Source organism: Amblyomma mixtum, chromosome 4 (genome assembly GCF_055824585.1).
Source record: "Amblyomma mixtum isolate Tamu chromosome 4, ASM5582458v1, whole genome shotgun sequence".
Taxonomy (NCBI): Eukaryota; Metazoa; Arthropoda; class Arachnida; order Ixodida; family Ixodidae; genus Amblyomma; species Amblyomma mixtum.
This window is the reverse complement of record NC_143015.1, coordinates 106022839-106042534: the sequence shown is the minus strand read 5'-3', so window position 1 is coordinate 106042534 and position 19696 is coordinate 106022839. Positions and strand designations below refer to the sequence as shown.

Below are 19696 nucleotides of genomic sequence, written 5' to 3'. Positions count from 1 at the left end.
ACAATAGAAAAAAAATGGGCCACCAGGAATTTAATTTCAATATGTGGGTAGATACTACAATGTTGTGAGAAATGCAAAGCTGGAAGCAGTTTTCAGTTTTTTGTCCGTGTCGTCAAATGGGCTTAATAGTTAGTTTTCAAGTGAGTTAACCAGACATACAGTGCCAGGAAACATGACACACATGAAACTAACTGTTAAGCCCATTTGTCCACACAGACAAAAAACTGAAAACTGCTTCCAGCGTTGCATTCCTTACACATTGTAGTATCTACCCACGCATTAAAATTAAATTTCTGGTGGCCCATTTTTTTTCTATTGTTTGAGCAGACAATGACATGATATATAATATCTCAGGAACTAATTGGCCTAGAAATAAACAAATTACATATTTGAAATCAGCAGAAAAAACTGAATAAGTCTGTGCAGTTTCATTGCATTTGGTCTGTAAATAAAAAAAATGATTTAAGACCCATGTCCCCCCTTAAGTAGGAGGCCCTCGTGAGGCAACGCCGCGTTCCGGCAGGTGCCATTTGTTGGGAAGGTCGCGACTAAAATTTCAAATTGAGGAGCAGGTGTTTTGAGTAAAAGCAGGTTTTTTTCCACTTTTGCTGAGCCGCACTGCAAACTGCTCACAATTGGGCACTGCACCTCCTAATGGGATTGTTCCGGACAGCCGGATTATCACAGCCTTGCAGTCGCGGTGCAATATGCCACGTGGTTACCGCCCGTGCATTCGACCACCTAATTGCTGCGCAGTTGCGGGTGCCTGCATAGTGTACGTAAAAAATGAACATCCAGGTGTACGGGCCCTCAAGAAAAGGGATACTGAACCAAACTTTTGGAGCTGCTCTTTTGCATGTAAACAAGAGCTTGACTGCTAAAATTGATAAATACGACAAGCATTTTAGCGGAAAAGGCGGATAACACGCTTTTTTTCGCGATTTATTGCCTTATCTTTGCGCCTGGTGGCCACCTGTGGAAGCTGCGACTAGACGTCATAACACCCGCGCGCCCACCGTTCCTGCAGAAGCACGATTGCCATCGCTACTCGCGGCTTTTCCATGTCTGTCGTCTGCTCACGGCGTACACAGATATGTCAAAATGTTAATCGATGCTGTCTGCATGCCATAACCGTATGCACGCTTACGTCCGCTAAATGCAGCTACTTTTTCCGGACCTTGTGCCATTTCTAGCATTCTCGCTTTTAAAGCAGAAGCGCGACGATGTTCAGACTAGTGGCGCCATCTGGTGGTTAGGAGGGGAAGCATTGTTGTCAACAAACCGACACCCCTCTTAGCCTAAAGGGGGCAGAATCGTCACTCTAAATAAAAAATGAAGCAAATTTATTACTCGTAAGTTTTCTTATGTGCAACAGGAGATGAAGCAAAAGACTGGTGGCCCATTTATGGCCAGTGAACGCGGTGAAGAAGCCAGTAACAACGACGCAACCAGTCCGATGCGAGGTTTCATGCATCGAAGGGCGCCGCCATATTTGGCGCCGCGGGAGGGTGCCATGACGTCACGCTTTCCACCTCGCGCCGACCGGGAGGGCTTGGCGCGCGCTCATGAAACATCGAAAATAAAACCATCCGCTGAAAAATATGCGCAGTGACGACTAGATTTCGGTGTAATCACATTCCGAGAATCTATATTCAGCCTTTCTGTTCAATTTTCAGATTTTGCTTCAGTATCCCTTTAACAGTGGTTGGCTGTACAGCAGCATCTCGTTAATTCGAACACCACTAAGTAAAAGGGGGGGGGGGGGGGGTAATTCGAACAGAGCCCTGCTGCACGCTGTTTCGGGCACTGATCGGCGCGTCTCTGTTTGTTTACTTAGTATTTATTTATCTATTTAAGTACCTCACAGGTTCTACACCTGGACAAAAGACGGTACAAAGTGGAAAAGCACAGAAGTAAACAATATTGTACACATTGGACTGCAAGCAATTATTGAAACAATTATTATATATTGACACACACAAAAAAAAACAGTAAACAAATAGCGGCACTGCATAGATTCAATTTACACATAGTGAATGAATTTTGCATACTACGTCATTGGTGCATAGAGGTGGTCAATTCGTTTATTGGGTCACGTATCGTAGCATGCACTCCGGAAGACTTTTCCAACACTTGATAGCACGTTCCAAAGCAGAAAAATTAAATGCAAGTATTTGGCCGAATAGATGTTGGAAATTTGGATTATTATGTATTTGACGTGAAGTGCGCATTGGGCATGTAAGTTGTGGTGTAGACGTGTGATGACTGTTTATCGGTTTCTGTAGTAAGCAAAGAAGTGCGATATCCCTACGTGTCAGTAAACTTGTTAGCTGTAGTCTTTTCTATCCCTATTTTTTTTCTTGCTGCTTCAGTGCCACTGAGGGTTTCTGTCCGTGTGGTTCCTCCATTTTTCTAGTGCACCGAAACTGCACGTTTATCACATGCCGTTCACAGTTTGTGTGGTGTACGCCGCAGTAGTGGTGGCACTTCACCATCAAGAACAGTCATTGTCGCACCGTTCTCATTTCTAAAGCAAGCAACTATGGCCATGAAAGCGGTTCTTCTTAGTTTTTTCAGGGCCACTCGATAATGCAAACTTTCGGATTACTCGGGCATATTTTTTTGCGGTCCCTTGAAGCACGATTTAATGTACTTTTACTGTGTAGCGGAACAGTCTGCTTTGAGCAATTACAGTTTGGCAAGTCTCATAAGTGGAAAGGTGGGGGCTGAAACATGCATGGTTTACGTGCTCGGAGAACTCAAAACACTTCAAAGAACCTTGGAATTGCTTGGAACCCAGGCTGAGAATCTCTGTGCTGTGTATTGCCACGACACTGGGGTTAGTTAGAGTGAACTGCAATGTCACCATAACCCATTGCTGTCATAGCTTGTTGCTAGGCTGTAGTTCCTGTCCTGTGAGCTGCTTTGCCTGATACGATGGCGTGGCTTTAGCCTCAAGACGCACTTTCTGGTAGTGGTCACCTTCTGCTGAGCTTGCTGCCCTGTGGGAAGTGCTCACCTGTGCTCCCTTTTGCCTCCCCCTTGTGCAGAACTCGATCAGGCACAACCTGAGCCTGAACCGGTATTTCGTCAAGGTGCCCCGGTCCCAGGAAGAGCCGGGCAAGGGGTCCTTCTGGCGCATCGACCCCCAGTCGGAAGGCAAGCTGGTTGAGCAGGCTTTCCGGAGGCGGCGGCAGCGGGGGCTGCCCTGCTTCCGGACACCCTTCGCTTCTTCCAGGTTAGCTGTTGCCCAGTGGCCGTTTCTCGTGTGCAGTAGCACGCTTTTCGTGACAGTACGGTCCATAGTTAAAGGGAACATAGGATCGCGTGGCCTCCGCGCTTCGCGAAGCCATGTTGCCTAGATGCCGCGAGAATGGGCGGCATCAGGCTGATGCGCAAAAAGACCAGCTGCCATGCTTACTGTGCATTCATCTTGTGCCGTCAATTCTCGCACGTTCTGGGCGGCAGCGCTTCGCGAAGCGCGGAAGACACGCGATCGCACGTTCCCTTTAAGAGTGGACCGCACTGTATGTTTAAGCATGACATGCATGGCAGTATAACGCAGCCTACATAGGCATGCCGCTGCTCAGCTTTGGGTTGTGTCAGCCTTCAGTGCACCTTTGGCTGCCACCTAAGGACCTTAAAGACACCTGGAGCACGTTAGCTGAACTGTGCCATCACACCAGGCGCACAAACACTGGTGGCAGTACGTTGGCATGCTGGCCACTAGGTGCTGTCACTGGAAAGCCATTCTGTCACTTCAAACCGATTGCAACACCGGCACAACCGACAACAGAAGGCAGCAGAAATGTTGTTTGTGCACATGGGACAGAAATGCGTGTAGAAACTGCTATTGGAGATAAGTCTTTGTAGCTGCATCGATGAAACTTGGAAATCAAACTGGCGGCCCATCAAGTTCAATGACCGTTTTTGGTAGCTTTGAGTGAGATGTCACCACGCACCCCAAGCTGGGAGATTGTGCGACTACGTAGGCTCTCTCGCAAGTGATGCTCTGTACTGAAAAATAGTGGACAGTTGAACTTCTTGATGTGACTCCACATATCCTATAGTACAGAACACTAGGATGTGAAGACTGAGGGAAGACAGCACATAAACATCTTTGTTTTATGCTGCAGAATCTGGTGTGCACTCTCATGTCACCGCAAAGCATTGCATATTCAGGACTTGTTTCCAACAGCGCGCCATAAAAGTCATGCAGACTACGCATGACTGGCAGTGAGCAACTACCTCATTTCCTTTTTGAAGAATTTGGCGAGTGTATGTTTGTTATTTACATCAGTTGCTATTTGCGACTACCAAGTCAAAAAGGCTGTTGCCACTGCCTTATGACTCAGGTAAATTGTGGCACAGCTCAACCTCGATGTATCGAAGTATTCCAGTTTTCATTACTTCACGTCCTTAGAGCACCATGTATTTTTAGCCTCAGTATAATGAAGTAGATTGTGCCACACTTTCAGTGTAACATAATTTCATCGTCAGAATGGAAAGCGACAGGCTCGAAGAAATAGGCTTCCTTTCCAACTCTGCTATTACCATGAGGCAGCCATGCCAGTTTGCAGTGATGCATGGTTGTTACTGGCACAGGATAGGGTTAAGGGGGGACATGGGTCTTAGATAATTTTTTTTATTTACTGACCAAATGCAATGAAACTGCACATACTTATTCAGTTTTTTCTGCTGATTTCAAATATGCAATTTGTTTATTTCTAGGCCAATTAGTTCCTGAGGTATTAATATATATCGTGCCATTGTCTGCTCAAACAACAGAAAAAAAATGGGCCACCAGAAATTTAATTTTAATATGTGGGTAGATACTACAATGTGTGAGGAATGCAACGCTGGAAGCAGTTTTCAGTTTTTTGTCCGTGTGGACAAATGGGCTTAGTAGTTAGTTTTCAAGTGAGTTAACCAGACATACAGTGCCAGAAAACACACGACACACATGAAACTAAATATTAAGCCCATTTGTCCACACGGACAAAAAACTTGAAAACTGCTTCCAGCGTTGCATTCCTCTCACATTGTAGTATCTACCCACATAATAAAATTAAATTTCTGGTGGCCCATTTTTTTTCTGTTGTTTGAGCAGACAATGGCATGATATATATTAATACCTCAGGAACTGACTGGCCTAGAAATAAACAAATTGCATATTTGAAATCAGCAGAAAAAACTGAATAAGTATGTGCAGTTTCATTGCATTTGGTCTGTAAATAAAAAAAATGCTCTAAGACCCATGTCCCCCCTTAAGTGGAGACCAGTGAAAGAGCTCTCTGCTGTTTGTGATCATCGTCATCTCACGCCCCGTGTACTTCTGCGCAGATCGGCACCTGCGTCCCCAAGCCACGGTGCCCACAGCGGCCTGGTGACGCCGGACTCGCTGTCGCGGGAACCCAGCCCCGTGCCGGAGGGCGTGGCCCCCGAGGGGGCGCCCAACTCTCCCCTGCAGCCCCCAGCGGCCATGATGGCCCTCCCCCCCGGACTGGCCCCACCCCAGGCCTCGTACCTGGCACGCGAGATCAAGGCCAGCCAGTCGGCCCCCGGCTCCCCAGGTGACTGCTCTGCCCTCTACTGGGCGGTGGGGCGGTCGTTGGCGCATACTGGTGGTGGTGGCGGTGGCGGCACAGCTAACGCATTACACTGGGTACTGCGCCCAGCGGAATGTGGATTTTCCGGCTACGTTTAAACTGGCAGCAAGCCATAGAAACACCCGAGTGCTAGAGCAATTAAAGATGGCAGTGAGCTTGTTTTCTTTTTGTTTGTCTGTTTTGTTTTTCCAAGCACGAACTACAAATGCTCATATAGGCGTAGGCCCCGCTGCAGTGGCTCAGTGGTTACAGTGCTCTGCTGCTGACCCGAAAGACGCGGATTCGATCCCAGCCACGGCGGCTGAATTTCAATGGAGGCGAAATTCTAGAGGGCCGTGTACTGCGCAATGTCAGTGCACGTTAAAGAACCCCAGGTGGTCGAAATTCTCCGGAGCCCTTCACTACGGCGTCCCTCATAGCCTGAGTCGCTTTGGGACGTTAAACCCCAATAAACCAAATCATATAGGTGTAGTTTAGTCAACAGATGTTCACAATTTGCATTTGGTGGGGTGAGTGATGTTCACGTCACTGATTGGTTGAACCCCCTTTCCTGCACCACTTCTGCTCTGGCAGCTTGGAGGTGAGAGGGACATTGCCAGATAAACTGCCAGCTAAAAGCACAAAGCAATTTCGAGACCACGGAGCTCAAGCTGGGAAGTTGACATACACACATGAAAGCACCGCTAACAAGGAGACCCCTGCCCTCCACTGGAGCCTGCATTAGCTCACCATCTCTCAAAAACATGAATTTTCCATCACTTGGTGCGCACTTGCCATTGCTGGGGGAGGGTTACGTCTCCTGCGTTGAGCGGCATTCCTCGGCGTAACTGAGCGAATGAGCACATCAGAAGGTAAAAAGAGTCAACACAGAGCGCAGTGGAGGAAAGATAGCGAAGAGAGACCAAGCAAGAGGCGGGTTCAGCAGAAGCGTGAGGGGGAAAGCGAAGTCTGTGTAGGCGGCAGCACTTAGCACAAGCTCCATAGTTGCCTGTCAAGCTGTAGTAGCGCCATCTGTTGCACCCCTCTTGTACCTTTGCACTTTCATCCTTTATATAACAGATGGCACTGTTGTAAAAAAATAAAAAAACGCCTAAAGAGCTGCGTTTAAATTTCATATTAGAAAGTGTGATGATCGTCAGTGAATTTTTTCTTTCGCGTCTGCTTATGTCTTCCCATGGGTTATTTCTCAGTCTTCGCGAGCGTCATTACCCATGCAGGCTAACTGTTCCTGCATCGTGCGGCATGTGCATTCGTTCGCTGCAGACCTGCAGCCGCATCGCACTGTCTGGTATCACGACGTGAGGTGGTGCATACATGATGAAAGCATGGCTGTGGCTCAGATACAGTTTAATATTATAGCTTGCATGCGGGACATGGGGAGCGTCGAATTTCGCGATACTTAAAGCAGTTTTTTTGCGGGGAAAAAAAAAGCTATTTTTTTAAAGTTCATTGACTTTTTGGATTGTTCGATTATTCGGATCATTTTCCGGGTCATGCCGAGTCCAAAAAGTCGGTCAGCGACTGTATCATTAAAATCACTGGCACGAATGGTGCCTAATAAGACAAGGATATCGTGTTGTGCTTCAAAAGGAAGTGTAAAGCAAGATTACAAATTTTTCAGGAGTATAACTCTTAGGGAGTATCACCCCTCATGTAATGTCTAAGCCAGGGACCTTTGAGGTATAATAAATACTGAGGCACGCAATCTCCTCATGAACTATTTATCCTGTCTTCTCTGGGAGCTTTCCACAACTTTCTTTCATTTTTAACTCTTACGCTGCTTGCACAGGAACACTTCTGGTCCCAATCACGTCGATCGCGATTGAACCCAATGGAAATTCAACGTTACTACAAGGCCAGTTCACTAGTGCAGTAAAACCTTGTTGATATGTTCCCGGTTCATACGATTCCTCTTTTCATATGCTCCAAATTGTGGACAGTAAAAGTGCCCCATAGAGTTGCATCATTTTTCTTCCATTTAATACGTTCCCATATAGCACGATTTCCCGGCTACTGCATTGGAAATTCTGACGATTTCTGGTCTTACTATAGGTTTAGTGACCAACTGCATGTATGCAAATATGTGAGTTGGCCGAACCTTGGGGACCGAGACATGAAAAAAGCTGAAATGCAGTGGCAGTCACCTGTCATGGTGTCTTCTCTGCGATGCCTTTGTGCAGAGGGGCAGAGCATAAAATGCGTTTGCATACGAGTGGGCTGTACCCGCAAGGATGTGACATGAAGAGGAGAAATGCAGCGGCTTCTTTGGATTGCCTTGGGGCAAGGGGATGAAGCATCTGAAAACTGCACTGATGCTCTTACATGTTTTGACTGCTTGAAAGCACACGCGAATGTAATGTGAGGGTTGCTTTTGCGGCCTTTAAATGAGAATGAGAAGTAGAGTAGAACCTCAAGGATACAAATCTCAGGGGCTCACAAGTCATATTTGTGTAATCTAAAACTAACGCAATCTGTGTACAGAAGCACTGAAAACGCACTCATGCAGATCTGTTTACAGCTGATAAGATTTATTTACAGCTGCATGCCACTGCTCAGCATTCAGCATCACTACATCAGCATTTGGCGGGCCACTAAAGGCGCGTTCACACTTGCCCAAAACTCCGGCGGCAAAAACAAGGACCTGTTCTCACTTGTTCACGCACGGGCGAGGCGGATCCGCCGCGCCGCTGCTGTTTCTCGCTTTTCCACACTACGTCGCTGCTAGCGGCACACACAGATATAGTGAGAAGAGAGTATAAATTTACGCTGTCTACGTACCATAAGCGTAAGCATGCTTACCTACGTTAAATGCAGGCGCATTCTCACTTCTAGTTCAGCGTATGCTAGCACAGACGCAAAAATATACTTAGCATATAGTAGCGCCATCTGGTTGTCAGGGCAGGAACCATTACTGTCAACGAACCGACTCTGCTGTTAAGCCTAGAAGCTTCAGGATCGTTACTCCGAATAAAAAAAAATAAAGCAAATTTATCATTTATACATTTTCTTAGAGGTGAGCTGGGATGAAGCATACAATGAGAATTCAATCTGAAGTGAGGACTCTGGCTTCAAAGGGCGCTGCCATGTTTGTCGCCGTGCGGCGGAAATCAGTCCAACCCGATTGCCCTCACGGCGCCGCTTTCTGCCTCGCTCGGCGTCAAAAGTGGCTGATTTCGCTTCACTCGCCGGAGTTTTGGGCAAATGTGAACGGGCCTTAACTCTTAAGTGCCTACTGTGGACCTGGCTGATGGTTGTGGTGTTAGCAATGTACAGGCAGCATTTAGTGCTTGAGGTTGAGGATTCGCACCATCCGTAGAGGCATCCAGGGCACTCAAATTTTACTTGTCGTATGGAATAGACTCGGGCCGGGGAATTTTGCTAATCATTATTATCGTCACGAAATTTGTATCGGTCACAGTCGTATCATCGGATTCTAGTGTACAGGAATGTAACATGAGGAACAAGGCCACAGTGTATAGAAAGGTTACCAGTTTTGAGTTTCGCATAATTTCCAAATGCAGAACATTGTGCCAGGCGAAGGCCACGTCACACCGACAGCTGCGGACCGCTCTGAACAATCGTTTAAGCCATCTTCACTCTCGGGCTGAGTTCTGGATCTTCTGAGGATTTCTATAAGTTAGGATCAGATGATGCCTGCCTGTAAAGTGATCTTGCAACCCATTTTACTTTGCGCGATTATTTCACGTTCGTCATTGGGTGCACGTCGCATCAGCCATACTTTCAGTAAGCATTATGTATGTGAAGAAATTGCTGAGGCTGGGATAATTTGTCATAAAAAAAATTGATGTTGCCACATTGAAGGGGGACTTGTAATCGGGGCTCGGCTGCACTGGGCAAAATTTAACGGGAAGATGCTGGCCCCGTGTAAGAGGCACAACCCTACCTCATCAAAACCGCAAAAAAAAAAGGGGGGCTTTTTTTTTCCCACCAGGTACGTAAGTTGATGCCAAGTTCAGAGCATAAGTTTATGGCATTGGCATCACCTTCAAAAGTTGTTCCCTGTCAAGAGCACTGGCAAATTACTGAGAAATGGGTGCCCGCATGTTCTGCTACCAGTTGCCAGTATACATACGACTGCCAAAGGCTGGTGCTAGACCGGGAAATCTTTTTAGAACACCAGCAGCCATTTAAAACCCTGCATAATCTGCATGCAAAAAAAAAAGAGCACAAAGACACACACCACCTCAAAAAGTGCCAGAGTTGTTCCTAAAAATACAAATTTTGAGCTCTCAGCAAATCTCAAACTAGCATATCGGCATCTATACTGGAAAGGACCATAATTATTTTTTCTTTTTTAACATGTAGCTAGGTGTGCAAACTACGCAATAAGAGCAGCTTTTTTGATTCTAGCTTGGAAATTTTTTTAATTGCTCTAGTTCTTGATAGCACGTTAGGCAGTATTCGTACCTCGAGTTTCAGTGTCTTTTTAAAGCCACTTATGATGATAAAACTAGAAAACTTTCCAGCATTGCATTCCTTTTTCTTTGTAGAATCTAACCAAGCACCACTTGTGACCCTTTATGATGTGCTTCATCTTTTTATTGTTCCTGTTAATGAGAGGGTGTTAAGAGTATCTCGAGAAGAAATCTACCTATGACAAAAACATTTTTGGAATCAGCACGAAAAATTAGCAAAGGTGGAAGTGCTGCGCCAATTGCGTCATGCTGTGCCAATTTGATCTCCTGCGCCTAAACGGCAATTCACGCCCATTGCAATATACAGCGCCAAATTTAGCCGAGAGTTATTGTCGGCTGGGCAACACTGGGTGCTCTCTACAAAACGGACACAACCGCATTTGCATCGACATCTGGGTTCGCTCGTGGTGTGGTCCCTGCTCGTGATGGTCAGCGCGGCTGCCGTGAAAGGCTTGGACAAGCATGAGTAAAAGTACTTTGAACTATTATCTGGTAATATAACTTGAGCACAGCCAGTATTATGTGAGGTCAGTGCACAATAATGGTTGGTTGGTTAAACCCCAATAAACCAACCAACCAGTATTGTGCACTGACCTCACATAGCAAGCTGTATTTAATGTGCGGACAATGAGATAACCAGGTTCACTCGCATATTTGTGCACTTTTTTCAGTAATTTAGGGCTCCAAAAAGAGATGCGAAGATTTCACGAAACACGTCCTAAAAAACTACAAACATTATAATGTGCATACATAGGCCCTCCCCCCCACTTGCACCCCTCGCTGGTCAAAAAGAAGAAAAAAGATTCCCTATACAGGTCGACGCAACCCCCATCCCCACGGGATGGTATGACACCGCGTGCGCAGCTCTAAGCAATAAACGCCTAACGATACAGTCGCAGAGCCAGCAGTCGGGAGCCAGTGGAGATAAACGGCGCTAAAACGGCGTCCTCGCGATTGACTAGCGGCTGGTGGTTCGGTTGTTTTGGATTCTGGACACCTTGTCCTGGAAAACAAATGCCAGTGCGAGTGGGCCGGGTAAACGGCGCGCGAATATAATTTTCTTTACCGGAACTAATTTAGCAAACGAACTACGAACTTCTTACACGTGGAGTTGTCAGGGTGTGGGCACAGGGCTTACTACACGTCGTGCTCGCACCTCGCACGCAGTTGACATTGCTTTGGCTTGGCCTGGCCAGTTACGTGGTTACATCTTCACAGCGGCGCGGCCGGCGTCGCCTTGCTACTCGCACCGTTCATAGCCGTACACAGCAACGCGTTCGCACTGATCTTCCACAGCCTGCCTTGCGTCCACCCGCGTGCATGCTGGTGCATTTTTTTTTTTTTTCATATATGGTTGGGTTAAAAATTCTGGGTGCGCATTTACGCGAGGGCGCAAATTATGCGAGTAAATAGGGTAGCTTAGCCCCCTCCTTGTTGGTTTGGCTGCGGTAATTTTCCGAATTTTAAAATCCAGCGGTTGGCGGATATCGATTCTTTTTTCGGTCCTGACATCTTGTGTTCGAGACTCTGCTGCACTCTTTTGGCGGTTTTGATGAACTGTCCCCATTGTGTTGTTTTCTTTTTTTCTGAACTGAAATTAATAACAGCTAATGTACTGCAGCTACTGTTTGCATTTGCTACACGTCTATTTTTTTTTCATGAATTCTAGCAAATATCTTTAGAACAATTGCAGTCCTTTTAATTAATTCTGGCCTGTGGGATCCGTGATCAATGTTTATGCAGTTTTTGGTCTAGTTGCAAAGAAAATTGCTCTCAGTTGCTTTTAAATGTCGCCACTCTGCTCCAAAAGTGCTCCGAAATAGCCTACAAATTGCTCCAAACCTGCTCCAAAATGGGAATTTTTCTGCTCCAAAGCTGCTCCAAAATAAGACTTTTGCTGCTCCCATGCCTGCTCCAAAAAGCTGGAGCCTGCTTCCACCCCTGAATTAGACAAGGGTGTGAATTTTGATTAAATTTGGTGCAGAAACAATTTCTTTGGAGGAGAAATTCTAGAGGCCCGTGTACTGTGCGATGTCAGTGCACGTTAAAGAACCCCAGGTGGTCGAAATTATCCGGGGCCCTCCACTACGGCGTCCCTCATAGCCAGAGTCGCTTCGGGACGTTAAACTCCATAAACCAACCAACCAGCCAAAGAAAGTTCTCTCTCAGAGCAGTCTCCCATAAATACAGCTGACTACACATAGAGCGAGGACAGTCCGGTGCAAACGGTTTCAGTATGATTGGCCCTAAAATAAGGGGGTGAAAGTGACTGGTCAAGGTGTGCTGTGCATTCTACTGAACCCAGCTTGAGATCCGCTACGCTAGGCACTGGCAAACAGCCTGGTGCAAAGTGGCCATGCATGCCTGCAGATCCTGCAGAACACTTTGCGTGAGCCTGTCCTTGCTCCCTCTGTCTCGCCAGGTGGCAGCCACCAGCTGGGAGGGTCCCCACTCTTGCCGGCGTTCACCAACAGCAAACCGAAGGTGCTGGTGGCCCACCAGCCCACGGTTGTCTCCAATGGGGTCCTCAAGAGCAACGGCATGCGCAGCGACTCTCCACGGCTCGACCAAGGCGAGTCTCCCCCCCCCCCCCCCCCCCCCACACACACACACACACTGCATCCAAGATGATGTGCAGTGCTCATCATCTTTCAAAACTGCTGTCTACAGCCGCTGACCCAAGTAATGTGTAACGTTTGGGTGTACAGTGCAATGTCAATTCAAACTCTCTCAATTTCAACAACTGATTGGTTCAAACGGATGATTTGGCCTTTTCAACCGCTAGCATATTACAGGGAAGCTGAAACAATTTTTTGAGAATTCGAGGTTATTCAAGAATTCGAATCTGTCAAGCTTCTAGATAAAGCATGCAAAGTATTTTTGCACTAGCATTTAAAATGGCAACGTAATGGTCGATTGAAACCGCGATGTTTTGGCTTCTTTTGGCGAGGAAACTCGGCGGTGATGTCATTGTTGCCGAAATTTCAGTTGTCCACTGCTTACGTCTGCATGCTCCTGTGCGTCGTCAGATCGCGCCAAACAATGCATCGTGAGCTTCGCCTTCGATGGCGTCGATTTTCTTTCATGGAATAACCGTTTCTTTGCTGGAAACGTAGTGCCATCATACGTGATGTCATTATCGGGGCCTCTGCCCGTCGCTGTGCACTTCAGAGAAGCCTGAACGCCGACGACGACTTTATTTGGCGGTTATGCCAACATTTCAAATGCTAGAGCAAAACGATTTCGCAGGTTTTATCTGCACATTTCGGACATTCGGCAACCTTAAACTCATCGAATTCTAAAACCGCTTCAGTTGCCTTTTAAAGGGGGAACAGGGTCACAGAAAAAAAAAAAAAATTATTAGTGAAGTCAAAACCTTCAAGGAACAAGTATTTTTGCATGCTCATTCGAAATATGTCATTTACTTTCATGTAAAGCAGGTCCTTGCGCACTTAAGTGTTATGTTATGTAACTTTTTGCCTAGAGCTTGCAAGAAGTTTTGCTGCAGGGAGCTTGCTAGAATGCATGCCATTGGTTTCTCCGTGCCTATCATAGATGTTGAGTTGGGGGGTTTTGAAGGTGCCACTTCAAAAACGGGAAGAAAAATTTGTGTTCCCATTTCTGAATTGATAACATGGTAAAAGGTAGGGCAAACTTCGGGACGTTGCCAGTCACGGTAGTTGAGCTTTGTGGCAACAAAAGATACTTTTGTTTGCTTTGGACATATGGCCAATTACTGTATAATACACATGTAATGAACCCACTTGCCTATTAACTCGCCCCCACTATTATCACTGAGAATTCCTTTTTTTTTTAAACTGCTAGCTCTTTCTGAATGCTTCCTTAGTTTGGTATCCACAAGGCAGACCTTGGCAGCATGTCATCATGCTGGGCTGATAATTTAACATTAACGTAGCATTAACATCACCTAGCATAACATTAAAATCACAGTGTGTGTGTTTAAATGTGGGTGGCACACTAGGCAGACTTGACAGAGTGCCAAGACGTCCTGTGCCCTTGAGAGGGTGGGCAGGGATGGCTCCCAGCAAACACTTATCGATGTGAACCACGCTGCCATGCTAAACACCAGTGACACAAACACTTTATTGATGACTTTTGTTGATAAGGGATGGAGGGGCAGGAGGTTGTATATGAAATTTGAACTCTCCCAAAAATATCTCTTGAAACTTTTCCAGCATAATGAAGACTCCCCCAAATCGATGTCAACTTTTCTGGGGGAAAAAGTGGGTTCATTACAGGAGTATATGCGGTAGTTTTCTCGTGTGGACATGGACAAACAGGTGTGCTAGCTTTGGCAGCATTGCATGCAGTGTATGAAATCGAATATTAACTACGCCGTTGATTTTAAGACTGCGAAGCAGTTCTATTAAAGCTTTGTGTTTCCCCTCCCTTCTTCCTTGTCCTTGCAGAACGGAGTTACCCCAGAGGTCCACCCGAGCTATTCTACCAGCCCAAGCCACTTGGGCATTCCACTGCGGAGCAGACACCATCATCATCCGCTTCGTCGCCTCCTCCTCTTCATCCGACAAGCGTCATTGTGCAGGCGCCATCGTCCACTTTTGCCCAGCCGCCGACGCCAGACTCTTCTTCGTCGCCGCCTGCGGCGCCTCTTCCGACGCATCCGCGCAAGCGTCATTATGAGATGGCCACCTCTTCTTCGTCCACGGCATCGGCCATGTCGACGCCTTCCTCCACCTCCGGTAGTGCCACGGCGGGTCGAGAGCGGGAGAGCAACTCCCCCGCGCGGCCTCCGCCATCGAAGGTCCACCGGAGTGGATCGGATGAGGGGGCAGCAGCGACTCCATCGTCGGCGTCTCCGCCAACTTCCACCACGTCGTCGTCGTCGTCTTCAACGGCCGTCACGGCGTCTGCCTCAGACTCTGCCACCTCCTCCTCCTTGTGTTAATGGTGGCTTTCACTTGTTGACTTTTTTGCTGTGTTACCACCACCACCACCACCCCCTACCCCTTCCTCCTCTACCCTCGCTGGCCCTCCCGAACGTCGTCGCTCTCCGTTCACCTTTCCCACCCCCCGTGTCCGCGGGCTCTTCGTGCCGGTGCTTCGCTGCAGCCTACCACAATTCCTCTCCTCCCCGAAGAACCTGTTGTAAAGCGCATCTTTTCTTTTTCCCTCGCTCCCTCCCCCCCTCCATGTCCTTGTGCACGTGCCACGTATGGCGACTACTTTGGCCAGGGCCACCACTGCTTTTATCGCTTCTGTTACTTTCGCATAGGAGTGTCATTGTTTTTCTTTCTGTGAAAGTGGGCCCTTGGGGGTCTTTGTTGTCTTTTTTTCTAATTCTATTTTTTTTTTTTCACGTCACTTTTTCTTCACACTCACCGGTGCATCTGTTCTCATTATTCGGCATCATTTTTTTACCTTCCCTTTTTCTCTCTCTCTCTCTCTCTCGCCTTTTCTCTTTTTTCTGTGGTTCACCTTCACTGCTGAAAACGACGGAAGGAATCGAGCCGTTGTGCTAATGCAGCGCTTGCCACTGCATTGTATGCGTACCAACACTACTTTCCGTAGTGTTTTCTACGGAAACAGTTTCCGTAGGAACACTTATCCTACTTTCCGTTTCACTTCCATCTAGGTTCTGTCGCTGTCAACTGTGCCCCCTCTTTTATTGGCCTATCAGCGCGGTGCACAATGTCGCCCGTGCAGTCAGTGTTTTCCGGTGTGCACGCTTCCGCGACGGTCCCCCGCCCCGAAATGCTTGCTTGCAGAGCCCCGCTATCCTTAGGAAAGAAGCCGGGTCACGAGAGGTCACGCTCGTTGCACGAGTTTCAGCTGCTGCCGCCGCCTTGTGTCATAATTTCTTGCATTCTTGGCCTAACCTCTCCAGTCCTTGGCATGTTTGTAGGAATACCCCGCCTGCTGTTCTTATCCCTTGTCCTTGTTTTTTCCAAGTCGGGGGAGGATAAGCACTCTTTATTGGCGAGTGCAGCTGGTGTTGGCCGTCGTGCGCTGCTGCGCTCAATCATGCCTGCCGTGCTCGGTGCTGTTGCCTGGCTTCTTGGGCCATCCGAGGGCACGGCGATTGGCAGGAATCCAGTTTTGTTCCCTTTGCCTTTGGCATGTGAGCAGCGACGCAAGGAAGCGGGTCGCTGCGTTGCGCACTGGAGGATGCCCGTGCTTGGGGACAGCGGAGCTGTGAGAATCGTACAAACTAGCGGTTTTCTTCCCGGGGGTAAACGGAGACCTTGGAGGGACCGCGGCTAGCTTTTGTTCTAGGTTTCGCGTCGTGGTGGGCTGGTGGAGAGCGGATGCTGGAAGTTGTGAAAACCTGCGTTGCTGATGCGGCGGCGTGTTGTTGTTGGGTGAGAAGCGGCGGGGCAGTCGTGTGTTGCAGATCTAGCGTAGGAGTTGCAGAATGTGCAAGGGTGCGGGACGCGGTGCACACCGTGTCGTGTGCAGGCGAAGTTCTAGAGAAGGAGCCGAGTTGAGCCGAGACGTGTACAGCAGAAAAGAGCCGGATGGTTTTCGGGAAGCGAGACGTGAAAGCCAGTGTGATCAGCAGTCGCTGCGGAGAACGTGTGTGCCATTCTTGGTGTGGTATGTTTTGGAGGAGCAGAAGCAGTGTAAAAAGTGTGCCGGTAGGGTTGATGAAGCGGCCTTTTATTTTTTTTTCTTGCTGCTTACGCGAGGTCGAAGAGAGGAGTTTTTCTGGATGTTCTGTTCCCTGGTGCTGATGAGCTGTACAGCCGAGTGGGGCGGCGTGTAGAAGGCAGTGTAGCGCTTTTTTCACCTCCCATTGAAGCTGTTTCTTTTTTTTTTTTCCCCTTCTCCCGCCCGCTTCTCAAATGGGAGGCTTTCAAACAAAGCACAAAGGCCTTGCTAGTCACGTGCTCGCTGCCTTCGAAGTCGCTTCTCTTTTTTTTTTTTTTATGCTCACTCTGCCTTGAAGTCAGTGGTTCCAGCTTGATCCAGTGTCGTGGCAATAGACCGAGCACATGTGCACATATCACGGCCCGCTCGTCTTGTACAGATCCCCGATTGTCTGGTCGGCCTTGAAAAGGATCGGAAGTGGTCTTTTCTCTCTTTTTCTTCGCTCCAGTGGCTTGCGTAGAAAAGCAGTGTCTCTCCGAGACGAGTGCAGTCTGCCTGGCTGTGGTTTGGGACAGCGAGCTGGCCTGTGCAGTGTTATCGCGATACTCGACATTGACGGGGCTTCGACAGGGCCCAACACTGACAATGGCAGAGCTGTGAGCCTCCTCCTGTTGGAGTCGCCGTCGTTTTGCCGGCACAAATGTTTAGACCACAAGGCCAATGACTTTGGCGGCGCTTCACGATTGTTTTGCACAACCCGTGCTGCGCGCAATGAATTGCAGATTTTTGTGAAGAGAGGGACTGTCGTTGCTTCCCCGTGATGCAGCAGGGGATTTTTTATAATTTCTCCCCTTTATCTATGTGTTGCTTGGCTTGGCAAAGGCTGTTGGTTGGCGGGTGTACATAGCATAACACATACACACACACACAGTTGTTGTTGCATGCTGGTTGGAGTATTTTTTAAGGAAAGAGAGTGTGGACGGACTAAGGGGAGAGAGTTGCCAGTCATGTTTTGCAGCATAGCTGCAGAGTACAGAGAAGTGTGCTTAACCCTCGCATTGTTCCCGTCTCTGCGCTTCTTAATTGTTTCTCCTCGTTCCTTCCTCTCTCTCCATCATCACGTCGTAAATAACGCCCCAGCAATTTTTTCCCCTGTCGAACTTTTTGCTGTTGCAGTCCACGGTGATAGGACATTGTAGGTACATTTAAGAAAATTGTTTGTACATAGAATATTGAATGACTTGGCTGCTCGCCTCCTAAGCAAGCCCGACCTCAGGTTCGCGCGAAAAATGCGGAAAAGGAGGCAGCTGTTGTCGAAGAGAGCAGCTCATTTGTTGCACCTTGTTTGTTTGTTCTTTTTCTCTCTCTCGCTACTGACGACGGCAGAGGTTTTTTTTTTTCCCCGCGGGTGGTGAAAATAAAGCATGCGCTTATTGCTTTGCCATGATCAACACATTTTCTGCATTTCACCACCAGCACCGTTGGTTTTTCCTTCGAGTCTTTTTCGCTTCACTTTTGCTGAATATAATGAATTGCTGGAATAAGGAGGACTGGCTTCAGTGACCTGCCTCTTTTCTGCATATTTTCGTTGTAGATAGTTCATTTATTAACAGATCTTAATGCTTTATAAGGGTGGGGAGCTACTGGTCATGACAGCACCAAAGAATTGTTCCTCAGACAAAAATGTTGTTAGGAAACTTGGTAATTGCAGCATATCCGTCTTTTGAGTTTCCCAGCGAAGCGGTGTTTCATGCCCCCTTTGTCAGTACTCGGAGATCCGGACACTCCGAAACTGTAGTCAGTGAAAACTTCAGCCCTTGGGTGGGCTTTAGACGAGGTTTTTTTTTTTTTAATTCTCCCGCATTGGACGAACTTGCACCTTTTCGTTTTTCAAGCAGAAGCGACTGTTTTGAGGTGAAGTAGAAAATTTTGCTTTGCTGTTGCCGAATGTTCTACCACGCAACATTTACATCGTCACAACATGCAACTCGTGTTTGTTTTTTTTTCTTTCTCCACGTGGTCAGTCTATTCATAGAGCTTTTATGTTTTTTTTTTTTTCTTGCAATAAATTTCGCACCTGGATGTCTCTTGTAGTGGTCGTCGTGACCGGAGGAATGTTTTTCGTGCGAGAGCCGTGTAGGCGATTCTCGTCTTATTTTTTGGTGTTTCCATGTTTTCTTTTTCTGATGAGCCTCCTATCCCATGTTTCCCCATCCTCACATCTCTTTGAAAGAAAAAAAGAAAAATGTCACCAGAACAAAACACCTGAAAAACAAAACAAGGCAACACCTTTTAAATAAATTTATTCTTTGTTGACATGGTGCAGCTCTTTCTTCCTTTTGTCTCCGCAACTTGCTCCTGAAAAATGGCAGCAATGTTGCCGCTTGAGCACAGATTCCTGGAAAGGTGTGGGATTACGCCCGTGACCGCCTCACACTGTGAGCGTTCTAGTTAATAGTTATGGTGTGAAGCATTCTAAAAGCACGAGGGACTACTGCATACGCGACACCTGAAGGCCTTTGTGGCTAGCATTTATTCTGAAGTTATGTAAATATCGAGGCCCTTTGATAGCCTTACGGTCATCAAATTTCACCGAAGGATCTCCGCTTTTGAGAAGTGGTGCCAATGTGTCATCAAATAATTCCGTATGTAGAAGTAGATTGCAGTGTTTGTAGTGTGGTAAAGGAACCACCTTAATGAAGTGTAGGATGGTATGCAATTTAGCAATGCAGTTTATTCACAATTTTCAAACAGAAAAGGTGTATAATTAAGATGCGCGTTTTATGCCTTGCTAGTAGCGGTGCACGTAGTCTACAGGACCAGAAAATGCTGCTAATATCCAAGGCTGTGTGATCGCCTCTCATGAGGCATACAAAGGCCTCGCGTAGCTTTACTTGTAAAAGTTGCGTAACCAATGGAGAAGTTTTAAAAGGTCCTGCTCGCATAATCGCATACAAACAGGTAAACTCATTTCAAGCTCATCTAAAGACTAGTGCACTGTTGTCATCGAATTTTGTGTGGGTAACACCCCAAACAGCAGTGTTGTCGGGGTGTAGCTGAATTTAGAGGGCAGCTCTAGAG

General features: G+C 47.3%; 1 protein-coding gene across 1 annotated transcript in view; it reads left to right on the top strand.

The window, feature by feature from the left end:
- FoxK (forkhead box K) overlaps positions 1–18931 on the top strand; it is a 73919-nt gene extending 54988 nt beyond the window's left edge. Inside the window, exons 5-8 of the mRNA XM_089587384.1 lie at positions 3051–3238; positions 5344–5573; positions 12468–12617; positions 14476–18931. Coding sequence (XP_089443510.1) covers positions 3051–3238; positions 5344–5573; positions 12468–12617; positions 14476–14972 — 1065 coding nt within the window. The 3' untranslated portion in view covers positions 14973–18931. The remainder of the gene's footprint in view (positions 1–3050; positions 3239–5343; positions 5574–12467; positions 12618–14475) is intronic.
- Positions 18932–19696: the final 765 nt, after the last annotated feature.